The 14,895-nt window shown below is 38.0% G+C and overlaps 2 protein-coding genes across 2 annotated transcripts in view; one reads left to right on the top strand and one right to left on the bottom strand.

The window, feature by feature from the left end:
• The window catches only part of SDE2 (SDE2 telomere maintenance homolog), a 318,043-nt gene that overhangs the window by 247,011 nt on the left and 56,137 nt on the right, over positions 1-14,895 (top strand). The gene's annotated exons all lie outside the window — the stretch shown is intronic.
• Positions 5,048-14,372, bottom strand: H3-3A (H3.3 histone A). Its single transcript, XM_069069100.1, has 4 exons — positions 14,219-14,372; positions 12,443-12,596; positions 11,092-11,245; positions 5,048-5,695 (listed from the first exon to the last, which is right to left on the bottom strand). The coding sequence occupies exons 2-4, from the start codon at positions 12,568-12,570 to the stop codon at positions 5,567-5,569; spliced, it is 411 nt and encodes a 136-aa protein (XP_068925201.1). The 5' UTR covers positions 12,571-12,596; positions 14,219-14,372; the 3' UTR covers positions 5,048-5,566.

Raw genomic sequence — 14,895 nt, 5'->3', positions numbered from 1 at the left:
TCAGTTTCTTCATCTATAAAATGGGGATAATAATAGCACCTATTTCTCAGGGTTGTGAGGACAAAATGATTTATTTGTGAAGTTTTATCTAAATGCTAGTTATGATTATTTTAAAAATACATTAGGTGAGTTAGTAATCTATTAACTAGATTGAGCCTCATAATCCTATTATGTTTTGTATAGTAGGTGCTATTATTCCCATTTTACAGATGAAGAAACTGAATGTCAAATAAGGTCAAGTGACTTGCCCAAGGTAGGGAGATAGGATTTGAACACAGGTCTTTTTGGCTTGAAGTCCAGCAGTCTTACACCACACTTACATCACACAGCCATCTACTTCTTGACAGCCACAACCCACTACTGACTCATGTTGTTAGATGTCAACAGCTCCCTTCCATATGACATTTCTACCCATGTTTCCATAGCTGCTTGTTTCTCTTTGAGGCCCTAAGGGTAGGGGGTGTGAAGGAGTGTGCAGTGGTGTGAATTCTGGACTTGTGATTTCATTTGTATAAAGAATTCTTAAAAGAGTAGCTTCTCTCTATAAATGCAGATCAGTACCTGCTCCGCTATTTATAATCTTGGAAAGTTGCCTAGCACACTAAGATTAAATAACTTGTTTGGGATTGTATGACATGTATAAAGCAGGCATTGACCTGGGTTTTTCTGGTTTTGAGGCCGAGAATCTATACCAACTGTCTCTCAAAAAAACTTAGGACTTTACATTTATCCCTATTAGATTTCACTGTTCTGCCCATTAATATGTTTAGATTTTCATTCTGTTGTACAGTAAATTAGCTATCCCTAACATGTTAGCATGATAAAGTAGAGAGTTCTAGAGTTAGATGTCAGGAGAAAATGGTTCAAGTTCAGGCTCTGACATTTCTTAGCAACGTGACCCAAGAAGTCATTTCCCTCTTTGAACCTGCGTCTTCATCTCCAAAATAGGGATATAATATTTATATGCTTAGTATCACAGGTGAAGAAAGCAATTTCTAAAACCTCAATATACTACATAAATGTGATTTTTAAAAATTATATGCACACCTTTCGCTCTATCATCTAGAAATTTAATAAGCATGCCTATGTCTTCCTCCAAGTTATTAATAAAAATGTTGAAAACTGTAGTTTTCAAAAGGCACTTAAGTGAGAAGCAGGCTAATTATGGTAAATACCATGACGTTGAGCAAATCAATTCATCTAGTTTGTCTGCTATGCCATGGGGTAGCTCATAATTATACAACCCTCTTTTTCTTAGGTTGGGTATTACAATCTCCATTTTACAGATGAGGAAACCAAGGCTCAGACAGATGATTTACCCATGCTCATATAGCTAGTGTGGCAGCTACAATTAAATCCCAGATCTAGTATTCTTTCTGCCTCTGTGCATAGTGAGAACCATATACCTGTAAAATGAAGGTTGGATCAGATAATCTCTAAGGTCTCTTCCAGCTCCATATCCAACTTCTACAGTGAAGAAATCTTAAGACTAACTGAATTATAAAACAAAACCTAGTTTACAGCTCTTCAATTCCTTTAATAAACCTCCACAGCTCTGGTTAGGATGGCCCCAGCAGCCCAAAAGTGTAATGTTCTTTGGGCTGCAACTCACTTCTGGTCCTCCACTTACTAGATAAAATTAAGCCATCATTCCTTAGGTTACCCACTTATAGCCTAATTCTCAACCTCTCTCCTAACCACAAAAGAAAACCATAACAAATTGAATTTGACATTAACTACAACTATGTTGTCATTCCTCTTAGACTTTAGAAAACCATAATTACTGTTACAATATCACTCATACATAGTTTGTGGCATGGAGAAATTGAAGGAATGTGTAAGGTGAATAGGCATGTCTATCAGATAGTATTTGAATCTATTGTACAGGTCTAGATCTTCAAAATTTCTATTAAGTCTCTGATAGATAAGAAAAGCAGATGGTGGAGTGGAAAATGAGTGTCAGAATTATGAAACTCTCAAAGAGACAGTTTTATAGTGAAGCTGGATAATTTTCAGTTTTAAAAGTCTTTTATACATATCAATTAAGAGATAATTAAAATGAGAGGCCTCATGGTATAGTGGATTTTTTGATATCAGAGAACCTGGATGTATTAATTTTTGCCATTTTTACAAGTTACATGCATACTCTCTCTAAGCCCATTTTCTCTAGCAGTAAAATGAGGATCCATCACCTAACTCAACTATTCTCAGAGGGTTTTTGTGAGGATCAAATGGGATGACAAATGCAATGTTTTGAAAACTATAAAGTGCTTTATAAATGGCAAGCATTTTCAGTTAACCATTAAACCATATGCACTGAAGGGTCATTATTCACCACAAAGAAAAATTTGCTTTAAGTTAATCATAGTTTTAGCACTTAAGATTAGCTTTTCTCCTGTTGCTTTGATCACTTTTCAGATACTCCCAAATATGTTACATGCGATCCAACATCCTCAACCTCCTCCATTCCTTCCCACTAAACCCAGGATTGATTCTGGCCTCTAAAGGGAAAGCCCTTCCTAGCATTTTACCTAGAAGTAGGTTTCATCTCACATTACCACTTTGAAACCATGCCTTTAGAGTCCACTTTTCCTACCCACCCCTTTCTATCTTTTATGTAGTTTTCCCCCATTAGAATGTGAGCTCCTTAAAGGGAGTTTTCTTTTATATTTGAAGCTCTAGAGTAAGCTTTTAATGAATGCATTATCATTCTCAACATTTAAGTGCCAAAAACACCACTAAAATTTTTATCCAAGAGGTCCCATTATATGAACACCACGCAATTCTTTCTTTTCTGAATGATAAATTGCCTTAGACCAATTTATAAAATTGATTTTACATCCTTACTTTGGCAAAGCAAATTTTCTGTCTGAATTTTCAGTCTCACTAGTTTTATTTGGTTTGGATAGTTAACCAGTTACCTGAGTAACCATAATGCCAACTTCTGCTAAAGGGCCTTTTTGGTATTGTCAGTGTTGAAGTACCAAATCTCCTTTTGCCTATTAACAAATACATGTGTATCATATTGTAAATTGAGTGGATATTGCATAATAAAACAAAGATCTTAAGTCTTTTTTGTAACTTGTCTTTTTTATAAAGTATATGCTATCATTCATCATACCAGCCTTTTGAGGTAAAATGACCATCTAAAAGATGTTAGAAATTAAAAGACAAAAGAGTAAGAGTTAAGATATCACACAATTACTGACTAATCTTGTCTCATCCCAAGTTTCTAGCCTGTGGAATGGCCAGTGTGTCACAGTGATTCTAAGAATTAAGGTTTCAAAGTGAAGTTTCAGTGTTTAAATATTTCAACTCAGTATAGCTGGGAAGGAATTTATTGTTTCTTTAAAATACAAGAGTAACTTCAACATACGCAGATTTTGCTAACAGTTGAAATTAAAATATATTACTGTATGATAACCACCCAAAATAGTAAAATACCTTAGTCTTAATAAGAAACAGAGATCATTGCCTCAACTCCACGTAAATATGTTTAAGCTTTTACCATGACAACTTGGTAATTTTAAGGGTTTACACTATAAAACAAGCACATATTTTAAGGTCTCTTCAACATCTGAATTTCAGTTTTGCAGTACCTAAGACATGAAAGAATTGTAAACCATTTTTTTCCCTTAATAAATGCTTAATTCTAAGAATTTGGATCAAGGTTATAGGCTTTGATAGTAACTGATCTCACCTCTAGCCTCCCTGTCCTATGCTCTCCAACCCAAACAATTTTACTTTCCTTTGCTTTATGGGAGAGTGACTATCAATTAAGTTTCTAATGCATTTATAATTTCAGAACTGAACAGTTTTCAACATAAAGCACACTTGGATTAATAATGGCTATCATTTATATGATGCTTTATGGTTTGTGAAACCTTGTACCTTACATAAGCCTTATATTTTAGGACTGAAGATAAAAATCTTATAATCTTAATATTTGAGGTATTTATCTTCAAGCTGCTTTGTCATACTGGCAAATAAATTCTAATTTTAAAAATTATCATGCCTTATGGTTTTAAAGGGTGGTTCTAAAATGTGTCTATTTAGGTAACACTTCTCTTTTAAAGTAGTTTAACCATGTAATGAAATCTAGAGAAATAAGTACTTCACTTATGAAATGCTAAATGAAATATATAAATGCTGAAATAGATTTATATTCAAAGTTGGATGACTAGTTAGAAACTCAAATGCGTTCTATCAGTTGTCTCAAATCACTTTATTTATAAAATCCTTATGTAGTTGTGACAAATTACCCCTCAAATAATTTCAACTTGAAGCATACAATACCAAGCTACCTCCAAATAATTATGCTCTATCACAAAATACTCAAAATATTTTACAGTGTAAATAATTAAATGTTATTTGGGGATTTAGCACAAAGAGCTTGCTGAATATAGAGGCAAAGGACCTGGGCTCCCATCTCAGTTCTATTACCTACATTACCTTGGGCAAGTGGTAACCTAATCTTTTCTGGACCTCAATTCCTCTTCTGAAAAAAAGGAGGGTTGGACCAATAACCTCAAAGGTCCTTTTTCAAATTCTAAATCATATCGACGTGCACCTTAAGTCAGAATTTGGTTAAGATGTACCCTCATAGCTTTTTCAGTTGTGTTACACACTAAGTTTTACAATGAAGAATTCAAACCCTACTGCTATTCAATTTGCCTTCAATGATTAAAGGTTCTAACCATACTAACCAAAAGTAATGATTAATCAGAATTACTAGCATGTACCAATCACCATTTGCTAAATGAAATAAACCAATTATTGGAAAAGCGGAAAATTAAATGGTTCCAGTTTTCTTTCCTAGCTAATGTACAAACTTCCTATCCCCAAAACACTATTTTTAAAAAATGAATTTGACACTTGTTTTTTTTCAGGGTTCAAATACAGGTTAAACATTAAAACCCCTTCAAAAAGAAGAAATCTTCAAACATGGAATAGTATTCTGATTACAAGGAATGAATTTAAATATATGTTCATATATATATATATATATATATATGTATGTAGTTGAAAAATCAAGACCAAGAGCAGGTGTAGTTTAATGTATTTTAATAGCAAACTTACAGGAACAGCACAGAAGACAGACAACATTAAAAACATGTACTTGCATGTAGGACAACTCAGTTAGAAAAGTATAGTGAATGGATGGAATCTACCGTATGATAAAAATGCTACAAACACCATTTAGTTGCCGTCAATAAGAAATTTACTTTTTAAAAAAATCCAAATGCTGGCATTGTCCAGAAAAATTTAACAGGTTTATTTATAATTGTTATAAAGTTGAATTGTTGAAACTTGTTCACGGAAACATTTTTTGACCGCATTAATGCTTTATGTCCTCGCATTTATATTCAAAATTCACACACAAATGAAAATGGAAAAAACTTGCCAATACCTGATTCTGTCCCCTATTTTTCCATTCGCAATCATATACTTAGGTACCTTTTGACCCCATGGGAAAAAAATATCTAACGTTCAGAACTACCAATAACAGGAAGAAGAGATTTTTTTCTGTTTTGAGAATGAAGAATGTTTCCCATCATAGTGGAGTTTAAGCACGTTCTCCACGTATGCGGCGTGCTAGCTGGATATCTTTTGGCATGATTGTGACACGTTTGGCGTGGATAGCACATAGGTTGGTGTCCTCAAACAGGCCAACCAGATAGGCTTCACTTGCCTCCTACAATAAGAATAAAAAAAATTATTAGATTGTACATATTCAATAGCCAAGCATGCTTAAAAAAACTGGAAGATCAGGTGGGGTGTGCGAATCCTCTAGTTACTATTGAAATCTTTCATATACCTACTTTACTAGATGTTTACTAAATACATTACAGGTAAGATGATTCTATCAAGAATCATCTTAGCTACCTGGAATATATAAAAACTTTAAAATATTAAGAAATATGCTATAATTCAAGCTTAGAAAATTAACTTTCATAAAGGAAATTAAATTCAAGCTAACATTACTCAAGTTATTACTTGTCAGGCACTTTGCTAGGTGTTGGGGCTACAGACACAACAATCAAACTGTCTCTTCCCTCAAGGAGCTTACAATTCTACTGGAGAGAAATCAGATCAATATACATAAAATATGAATTTTTTTTTGGGGGGGGATAGGATGGGACACATTAAGTGGTGACTACTAACTGGGATAACTAAGTTCTCTTGTAGGAAGTGATACAAACTGAGCCTTAAAGAGACAGTAACATCGGAGGGAGAATATTCTAAACGTGGGAGGAAAGAAACAAAATAGGTTAGTTTATCTTGGAGTAGGTGGTGGTGTAACTGGAGTCAGATTGTGAAGTGTTTTAAATGACAAAGAGTTTGCATTTTTATTCTAGAGGCAATGGGGAGTTAAGATTTTTTTAAAGATGGAAATGACTGCTATACCTATGCTTTAGAAATCTTTTAGAAGCTGAGTGGAAGATAGGTTAGAGGTAAGGAAACCAATGAAGAGAGAGATGGGGACAGATGTTGTGGATCTACAACTGAAAAGATTTGGGTCGGGGGGAATTAAAGAGCAGAGGATGACCTCACATACCTAGTCACATACCTAGGTGGCTAGACAATGGCAACACCCTGAACAGAATAGTTGTATCCCCCCAACAGTATAGTTAAGAAAGAGAACTAGATTTGGATGAAACAAAACAAGGTTCGTACTAGACTTGCTGTGAGATACCTAAAGGGTATGTGTACATCAAGCAGGTACTAAAGAAATGAGGGCTGTATACTTAAAATTATGAGTCACTGGCATAGTTCATTCATCCCATGGCTGTTGATGTCACCAAAAGAAAGAATGCAGGCTCAGAATAGTCTTGAGGTTATGGTCCACTTTTTTTTTTTTTTAAAGAGGGGGAGAGGAGGAGGGAAGGCAAGACATAGAAGGTGATACCACAAAGCAACAACTATGTTCACTTTAAACTATTTCCTAATTTTTCCAACACCTTGCAATCCTACCCATCTTTCCTTCCTGGTCCAGCTCAGACCAACCTTTTGTATAAAAGACTATTCCAACTCATGATCATCTTTTCCTAAACTCCCAACACTTAGCATTGCCCTCAAAGTACCTAGGCTCAGTAGGAGACATTGTAGGCACTCTTACAAAAAGTTGTTAACAAGGCAATTGTGGTTTTAGTCTACGCCATCCCAATCTGATGAAAAAGATGGGGGTATGTAAGGAGATACACAATGGGTATAGCTAGATATATCACTCAACTCAATTATTCACTATAGCACAAAATGAATTCCTCTGGGAAAGTTTAAATAATGCTGCCTTCTACTTAAGTTCAAACACCTGCCTATTTAGTGTAAGAGTGAAATATATTTTCCAGGTTCATTGACCCAATAGATCAAATAGCCTCTATAGATATTCAAGGTAAATACTTAATATTCTTAAAGTGATAACTGTCCAAGATGCATCTGTGGCCCCTTTTAATACATTATTGAAATTTACTTCCAAATTATTAAGTAAACAAAATATGCTAGAGGGTTACAGGTTCAGAGATTAAATTTTGAAATTTTATGTTCACAATGTACTTTTAAAATCAGAAGAACTGACACTTAAAAGAATGGAGTTTTTATAGATGCTAGTTTCGCCCATTCCTAAACCTGATTAATGATTTGTCTCAATCAAACAAGGATTTGCTCATGCTCATATTTGGAGATCTCAAAATAACCTCTGAAAATATCACTCTCCTACCCAGATGGAATCAATTTAAGTCACTATATTAAGATATAACAGATGATAATAATAATAAAAATTTAAAAAATCACAGGGATAAACATTTAGCCAAGAATACTAGGATAACAATTTTCATTAGCATGAAATTTAAGGGTCAGTTTTGTTTTAGGAGACCATTTAACAATATAACTAATAAATGCTTTTTCTTCCCGATTTATATTTTTATATCTCCCTTTTATTTTTTTGGTTTTTTTTTTTTAATTTTGGTTCTCTACCCTTCCTGTCTTATCTTTAACTACTCTGTTCCAGCCAAACTGTATTCCCTGAACACACTTTGCTCCTGGCATCAAGATAAGAGATCACACATAATCCTTCAAGAACCAACTCAAGACCCAGGAAACCTTCCGTAATCATCTTAGAACAAAGAGATCATTTCCTCTCTTGGGCCACTAATAGCACTTATAGTTTATCTTTGTTATGCCAGAAATGCTTTATCTACCCTAAATGGTCTCTTAAGGTTCTTGAGGGTAGGGACCCTGTTATAATCTTTTGCTATCACCAGTATTGGTTTTATTTTTTTCAGCTAAGAAAAAGATTTCAGAAACATCTGACCCTAGCTTTTCCTATCACCCAATTATTAGTCTTCCAAACTCAAGTTCATAAATTGGTTAACCTGAAGAGGGAGATTACTTAATAAGCATGCAGCATCACACTATCTGCTGTTGTACTCAAGCCAACAAGCATATTATCTACCACAACAATATGGTCCAAGACCATCTAAAAACTGCTAAAGGCTACCTAGGAGTGGTGTACTATATAGTTCAGAAAAAAACTTTTCCATATTTCCTTCTGGTTCTTTAATGACAGAACATGGTGTTAATACTGATACATAAAGAGTAGCAATACAGGAACCAGGTGGAAATAGGCAATTCCATTTGCTGATACCAGGCTAGCCAATGAAATTCAATGCTCTAACTAATGCAAAGTACCCAGAAGTTACTGCCATGTTACAATACTGAAAGAGCATAAATATTTTAAGACTGGAGCAAGGAGAATAATGTAAGGAAGATATTAGACAGAAATGTTTAGAGGAAAACTCCTTCCTTTAAGTAAAACAACCCCAAGAATTCTCAGGTAAAGAAACTCCCCCTACTAATGCATCTCCACAAAATTAAAGTTGCCCAGAGCACTAAATGTTTAAGGGATTTGTCCAGCATCACACAGCCAATATATATGTCAGAGGGAGGACTTGAATCCAGTACTTTTAGACTAAGAATACAAACTTTTAATTACCCCAATTAAACTATTACAAACCTAAATGCTAATTTAGATCACACTACAAAAATGACTTAAGAGAGTGCCACTACACCTTGCTATTAGCATAGATATAAAGGAGATATGTGTTGATATTGGCAAACAATTCTCAGAAGCCACAATATTTTAAACCAAATGAGCTTCTAAAAAAAAGGGCAGTCTCAGAGCCTTATGAAGCTGAATCTGACATATAAACAGCCAGTCTTAAACCAGGTGTAAGGTATAGCAATAGATGTTTAATGAACATTTTTAGATGAGAAATTTAATAAAGAAATTTTTGCCCAGGATGTTGAAGATGTTGACAACCTGCAACATAACACTAGTATATACTAGTATACCACCCCCAAACTTGAACATCTCCATCTCAAAAGGATGAATTTTAAAGAATGCTGTTAGAACAGCAGCTTTTAAATTAGTATTTTGTAATCCTAATGCTAGTATTTGTAATTTTCTATTTGAAGTGACATCTTAGAGGTCATTGTAATTAGCCTCGATCATTTAAAACTTATTATAAAGTATTTTTGTGAACAAAGATGATTCAGATGGATTGTAATTCCCCTAATTTCAACTCACCTAAGAGTTAATGGATGGCTACTTCTGAAATTCACCAATCAAATGAAGGTGAAACTACCCATAGAAACAGCTCAACCAATTACACCTCAGAGTAGAAGCTACCTATCACATCCTTTTGCACATAGAGCACAGAATGGCACAGCTACTGCTTTCACGAAAATGTCACAAGTTATGTATGTGTATATAAACATTTTAAAATGTATCAAGTTAAGTAAAAAACCACCTTTGTGGAGTTAGTTACAGAAGCATTTTAAAAGGTGAATATTCTGAGCTCCAATCCAAGAAAAGCAGTTAAGAATACATTTAATTATATTGAAGATTTCTTGGGAAAATAACCTTGAAAATTCATTCATTCTTATGAACTTATCTAGGGATGCCTTGACAAGGTCAAGGCAATAAACCTATAAAGACAACATTTTATTTAAATTAAAGATTTTATTCAAGGGACGGCTAGGTGGCACAGTGAGTAGAGCACTGGCCCTGGAGTCAAGAGGACCTGAGTTCAAAACTGGCCTCAGACACTTAACATTTACTAGCTGTGTGACCTTGGGCAAGTCAACCCCAATTGCCCCTCAAAAAAAATAAAGATTTTATTCAAGATACATCAAATTGTAACAAAAATTTCTAACTATAAGCATACCAGATTCATCTCTGCACATTTTAAAATGACTATTGCTCAGCTTTTAAAAAAAGTTTCTCAAACATATTAATTCAAGTTCCTTCCCAACTTTTATGGAATTTGAGACATAGAGCTAATTTTACATACTGTTTTTTTCTCAAATCCATATCCCTCAATGTTTTCTAATGCCCCTATCAGGTCCTATAGTGTTAAAAAAAAAAAAAACATAACCCATTGAACAGAAGAACTCGCTTTGAGTCCTGGCTCTGTCACAGTATCAGTTATACAGACAAGTAATTTTGCTTCCCTGAGTCTATTTTCTTGATTGTAAAATAGAGATAATACTTGCAGGCACTTACCTTACAAGGTTGAACAAATGAGATGACACAAATCATCTAATAAATAAGAATTCACCTCCAACTCTGAAATTCAGTGATTATGTTCTAGACAAATGTTTGTCTCCCTATCCTCAGTCATTATCCACTGCTCTTACTTTCAGAATATCCCTTTTCCCACTCTAAACACTGAATTCTCCTTCTCCATTCCAATGAGCTTTTCAGAGCACAGCAATAGCTGACATTTATTACATGGCGCTTTAAGGTTACCAAATCATCCCACAGACATTATTATCTCATTTAGGCCTAACAACACAGTGAGTCAGCTGTGTTCTACAGGTATTATTATCCCCATTACACAGCTGAGGAAACAGGCTCTTTAAACAGACACTTTAAAGGACTTTGGCCATGGCCACACAACTGGGATATATGCTATACTAGGACAGATCTAAGAATGCTCCCTTCTCAATCAGTTCCATGTCTGAAAGACACTTTTTTTTGGAGGGGGCACAGTGAGATCTTCAAGTTTATAAAAGTCCCTACAACTTTACCTGCAAAGCACCAATTGCTGCACTCTGGAAGCGCAGATCTGTTTTGAAGTCCTGAGCAATTTCACGCACCAGACGCTGGAAGGGAAGTTTACGAATCAGAAGTTCGGTGGACTTCTGATAACGTCTGATTTCACGGAGAGCCACAGTACCCGGCCTTTAAAGAATTAACATTAAGTGATGTTACTATAAAGGTTCACAAATAAAAGACTTAAGAACCTAGTATAAGAAAATCAATTTAGTTTCTCAAAATTAAACTGCCAAATTTTAAGTTCCCTACTGAATTATAAAGGAAATCAGGAGAAAAAAACCTCATAGTTGATATGAATACTGAACCACCTAGGTCCATTTATAACACAAAACTCAACCTAAATAACAAACTTTGCTGTATTTTATCAACTTACATGAAAGACACTCAACTATATAACATTAGCAGCTTCAAAGGAGGAAGCTCACTCATTGCTTTCCCCCTCCATCTTCATGGTTTAGTCCTATTTCTTTATTATTTAACTTTTACATCTGAAGTACTTTTTTGCTCATTTTATCTATTTATGTTATCAGCAATATGTAGAAATCTATACTGAAGAGATCACCTTCCTAGACTCTATCACCACTTCTCTATTATCCATGATTCCTGAAGACTAAATATGAATGCTCTTGACTGCACAAAAATTCTTCCAGATAGGTTTGTCTGATATTTGTAAACAAGTTTTATCTCTAATTCTAAACTACCCCCCCACCCCCCAAGTCTTCCTTTTAGATTGAGTGAAAAACTATTTGCCTGTGGTTAACTATAATACAGACAATTTCTGCCCTCTAATGGTAGAGGGTTTCAACTACAAGTCTTGGAGTATTTCATCGTTAAATAGGCAAAAGACACAGATGGAATTGTGCCAGTTGGAATATATAGAAATAATAAACTTTTACATGTAAAAAATTTTAAGTCATTATTAAAATAATTATTAAAATCAATTTTAAAACATCTGGACAAAGTACATTCAAATGTAAGCAAATTCATTATTTCATTTTTTTTTTGCCTCTTACCTTAAAAACTAAAGTAAATAACTAAATAATCTACTCATAACCATAATTATTTGCACCACATATACTTTCCTTGACCTCAGGGGTCAGATGACAAGGCATATTTTAAAAATTAACCATTCTTAACTGAAACCTCTTCCCACAAATTAATTGTGCATATGGCCAATCCGGTATTAACAAAAATATAACATGGAAAAAATACATCGAGGCTTTCCTACTGCAAAAAGTTCGCCCTTAATTCACCTTTCCGTTTGGTTAAGGTAATATTCCAACACCACAGGGGCCTGATTCTTTGTCCTAGTGATTTTTATACCTGTAGCGATGAGGTTTCTTGACCCCTCCAGTAGAGGGCGCACTCTTGCGAGCGGCTTTTGTAGCGAGCTGCTTCCTGGGGGCTTTACCACCGGTGGATTTACGGGCAGTTTGCTTGGTACGAGCCATGTTCCTGAAAACTTCTCCTTATACACCTACCGGCATTAAAAAGGAAAAAGGAAAATCACCATCTTCAATTGCATACTAGCCCTACCTCCAAATAATTTCCAGAAATAGATACGGTTTCCAACAAAAACAATGCCTACAATACGAGATCCATTTTAAACGAGCTTATTTTTCCTCTTCTCATCTAAAGACCTGCAACTGGGAACATAAATCGAAGCTCGAGAGAAGAGCCGCCACGAACACCAATCATTCCACTCAAACACCTATTACGAGTGGCCTGAGGACTACCCCCCCACCAGCCTTTTATCTAATTTCTTTAATTAAGAAAGAAATTAGCTAGGTCTGGCTTATACAAGTCTAGGAAATAATGGAGCCACAAACCGTAGAGAAAAAAAAGGTCGAATCCAATTACAGTAAAAAAAAAAATTTTTTTAGAGCCCCCCCTAAAACTCCCCCCTTCTATGCCTGCAGATATGACCGTAAATATTATCTATAAACCTTTTTGCTTTTTCTGTCCCTACGCTAAAAAAAATTAAAAATAAAAAAAATCGCCAGAGCACAACAGTCACCAATCGCGCTCCCCCCCCCCCCAAGCAATGTCTCCCCGACCTTAGAGGAGCCTCGCACAGCAATCTCCCGGTGCCTGCTCGCCAACACTTTAATTAACCCAAAAGAGATAAGCAGCACCCCCCTCCCCCCCAAGCAGCACATAAACTTTTGGGTCGGCTCCTCTCCGGGCTCCTTCTCCCCGCCTCAGGTCTCCCCAGCCCCGCCGGTCTGGTCCCCGAGCGTCTGGCACCCGCACAAACTCGGCTCCCAGACCCCGAACAAAATGGAAACAATCACAAAATGTATCCGAGTCCCCTTCCAAAAGAGACGAAATACAAAATAGCTCGAGAAGACGCTTGCATCCCCCGCCACGTGCTGCCTCCCGAAATGCAAAAGTTTTTTTTTTCTATTTAAAATGCATCAAGTTTTCATTTATCCAGAGTAGGGGGAGGGAGGAAATTTTCCCTCTTTTAAAAAAAAAATAATAATAACAATGTTTTCCCCCCCCTCCTCCTCCTCCTCCTTCCTTTCTCGAAATAGAGGAAGAGAGACGGGAGGGGGGAAAAAATATGGTCGGTGACCAGAGAAAAGAGACAAGATGGTGAAGCTTAGCAACAACTGTGGGGAAGCAGCAAAAAGAGAATTACCCCGGGGTGGGAAGTGGCGGCGATTTGAAGCCCTTTTCCGGCCCGCAAAAAGGGAGCTAGGGCCGGGGGCCGGTAGCTAAGGGGCTCAGCGGGGTCGTAGTTAAGGTTTGGGGAGCGGGGAAGGGGCGACGAGCGGGATTTTACCGAAGAAAGAGGGGCCGGGGGGCGCGGGGAGGAGGAGGAGGAGGGAGAGCCCGGGCTTCGCCGCCGCCGCGGCGGTTGCTGTGTTCGGGCTGAGGCAGAGACGCTGGAGGAGCCGCTGCCGCCGCTGCCTCAGGAGGCGGAGGAGGGGGGGCGGGAAACTCGCTCCTCACGCCGATTTCTGGGCCAAAAAGTTTGTGGGGTCGGGCTGGAGAGAGCGCGGGTCGATTCCCCACGACCCCCGAGGTCCGGTTCTGGGGCTGGCGTCAGGCGGGGCTGGGTCCTGGGCAGGCAGGCAGGGAGAGAAAACTTACCCCCCTTCTCTTTCGGCTTGGGCTTGGAGAGCGAGAGGCGGCCCTAGCGCTGGAGAGCTACGGCGGCGGCGGCGGCGGCTGCGAACACAATTGAAAGATGGCTGACACCGAGGCTATCCCCCCCTCAATACCCGCCCGCGTCCGCCCCCTCCGCCGCGTTCCCAGCCAATCACACACAATGGAGGGAAGGCTCGGCCCCGCCCCCTGTTCCACCGTTCGCTCTTCCTCCCTCCCTCCCTCCGCCCTCCCCCCTCCCTCTCTTCCTCCCTCCCTTCCTCTCTCTAGTTCGCTCTTTTCTCCCTCCGCCCCTCCCTTGACTTCCCCCGGCCGCCTCGCGCTGTGTGTGTGTACAAACACAAAAGACGTGCCGAGGGGGGCCGCGAGGATTCCGAGGCTCGTGCGGCCGCCGTTCCTAACCTTAAACCCCCTCTCCCCCCCACATACACATCCAAACCCACCCCCCCTCATCCAATCCTTCACCCAACCTGCACACGTCACAGCTCCCCCTCACCCTCCCTCCTCCCACCCCGAACCAGGGCGCGGGGCGAGAACCAGGTGGAGGGGGGGAGGGGGGCGTAAGGGAGAGACCTTCGGAATCCTCGGACCACAACGAGATTGGGGGAGGGGAAGAAGGTCCGGAGCTAGGTGGGGGGCGGTTCGCCCCGCCGCCCACGCGC

This window comes from Petaurus breviceps, unplaced genomic scaffold, assembly GCF_028583685.1.
Source record: "Petaurus breviceps papuanus isolate PSGF00001 unplaced genomic scaffold, PetGlider_PUasm1.0 90778, whole genome shotgun sequence".
Taxonomy (NCBI): Eukaryota; Metazoa; Chordata; class Mammalia; order Diprotodontia; family Petauridae; genus Petaurus; species Petaurus breviceps.
Note: the sequence above shows the minus strand (reverse complement) of the source record. Positions and strands in the feature narration are given on the sequence as shown.

Bases quoted from the DNA above. Each gene is read 5' to 3' on its own strand.
- H3-3A (XM_069069100.1), bottom strand. From the start codon at position 12,570: ATGGCTCGTACCAAGCAAACTGCCCGTAAATCCACCGGTGGTAAAGCC. The intron at 11,246-12,442 runs GTATAAAAATCA...AATTCTTTAAAG, and splicing joins AAGAAACCTCATCGCTACAG to GCCGGGTACTGTGGCTCTCC. The intron at 5,696-11,091 runs GTAAAGTTGTAG...TTCTTATTGTAG, and splicing joins CAGCAATTGGTGCTTTGCAG to GAGGCAAGTGAAGCCTATCT.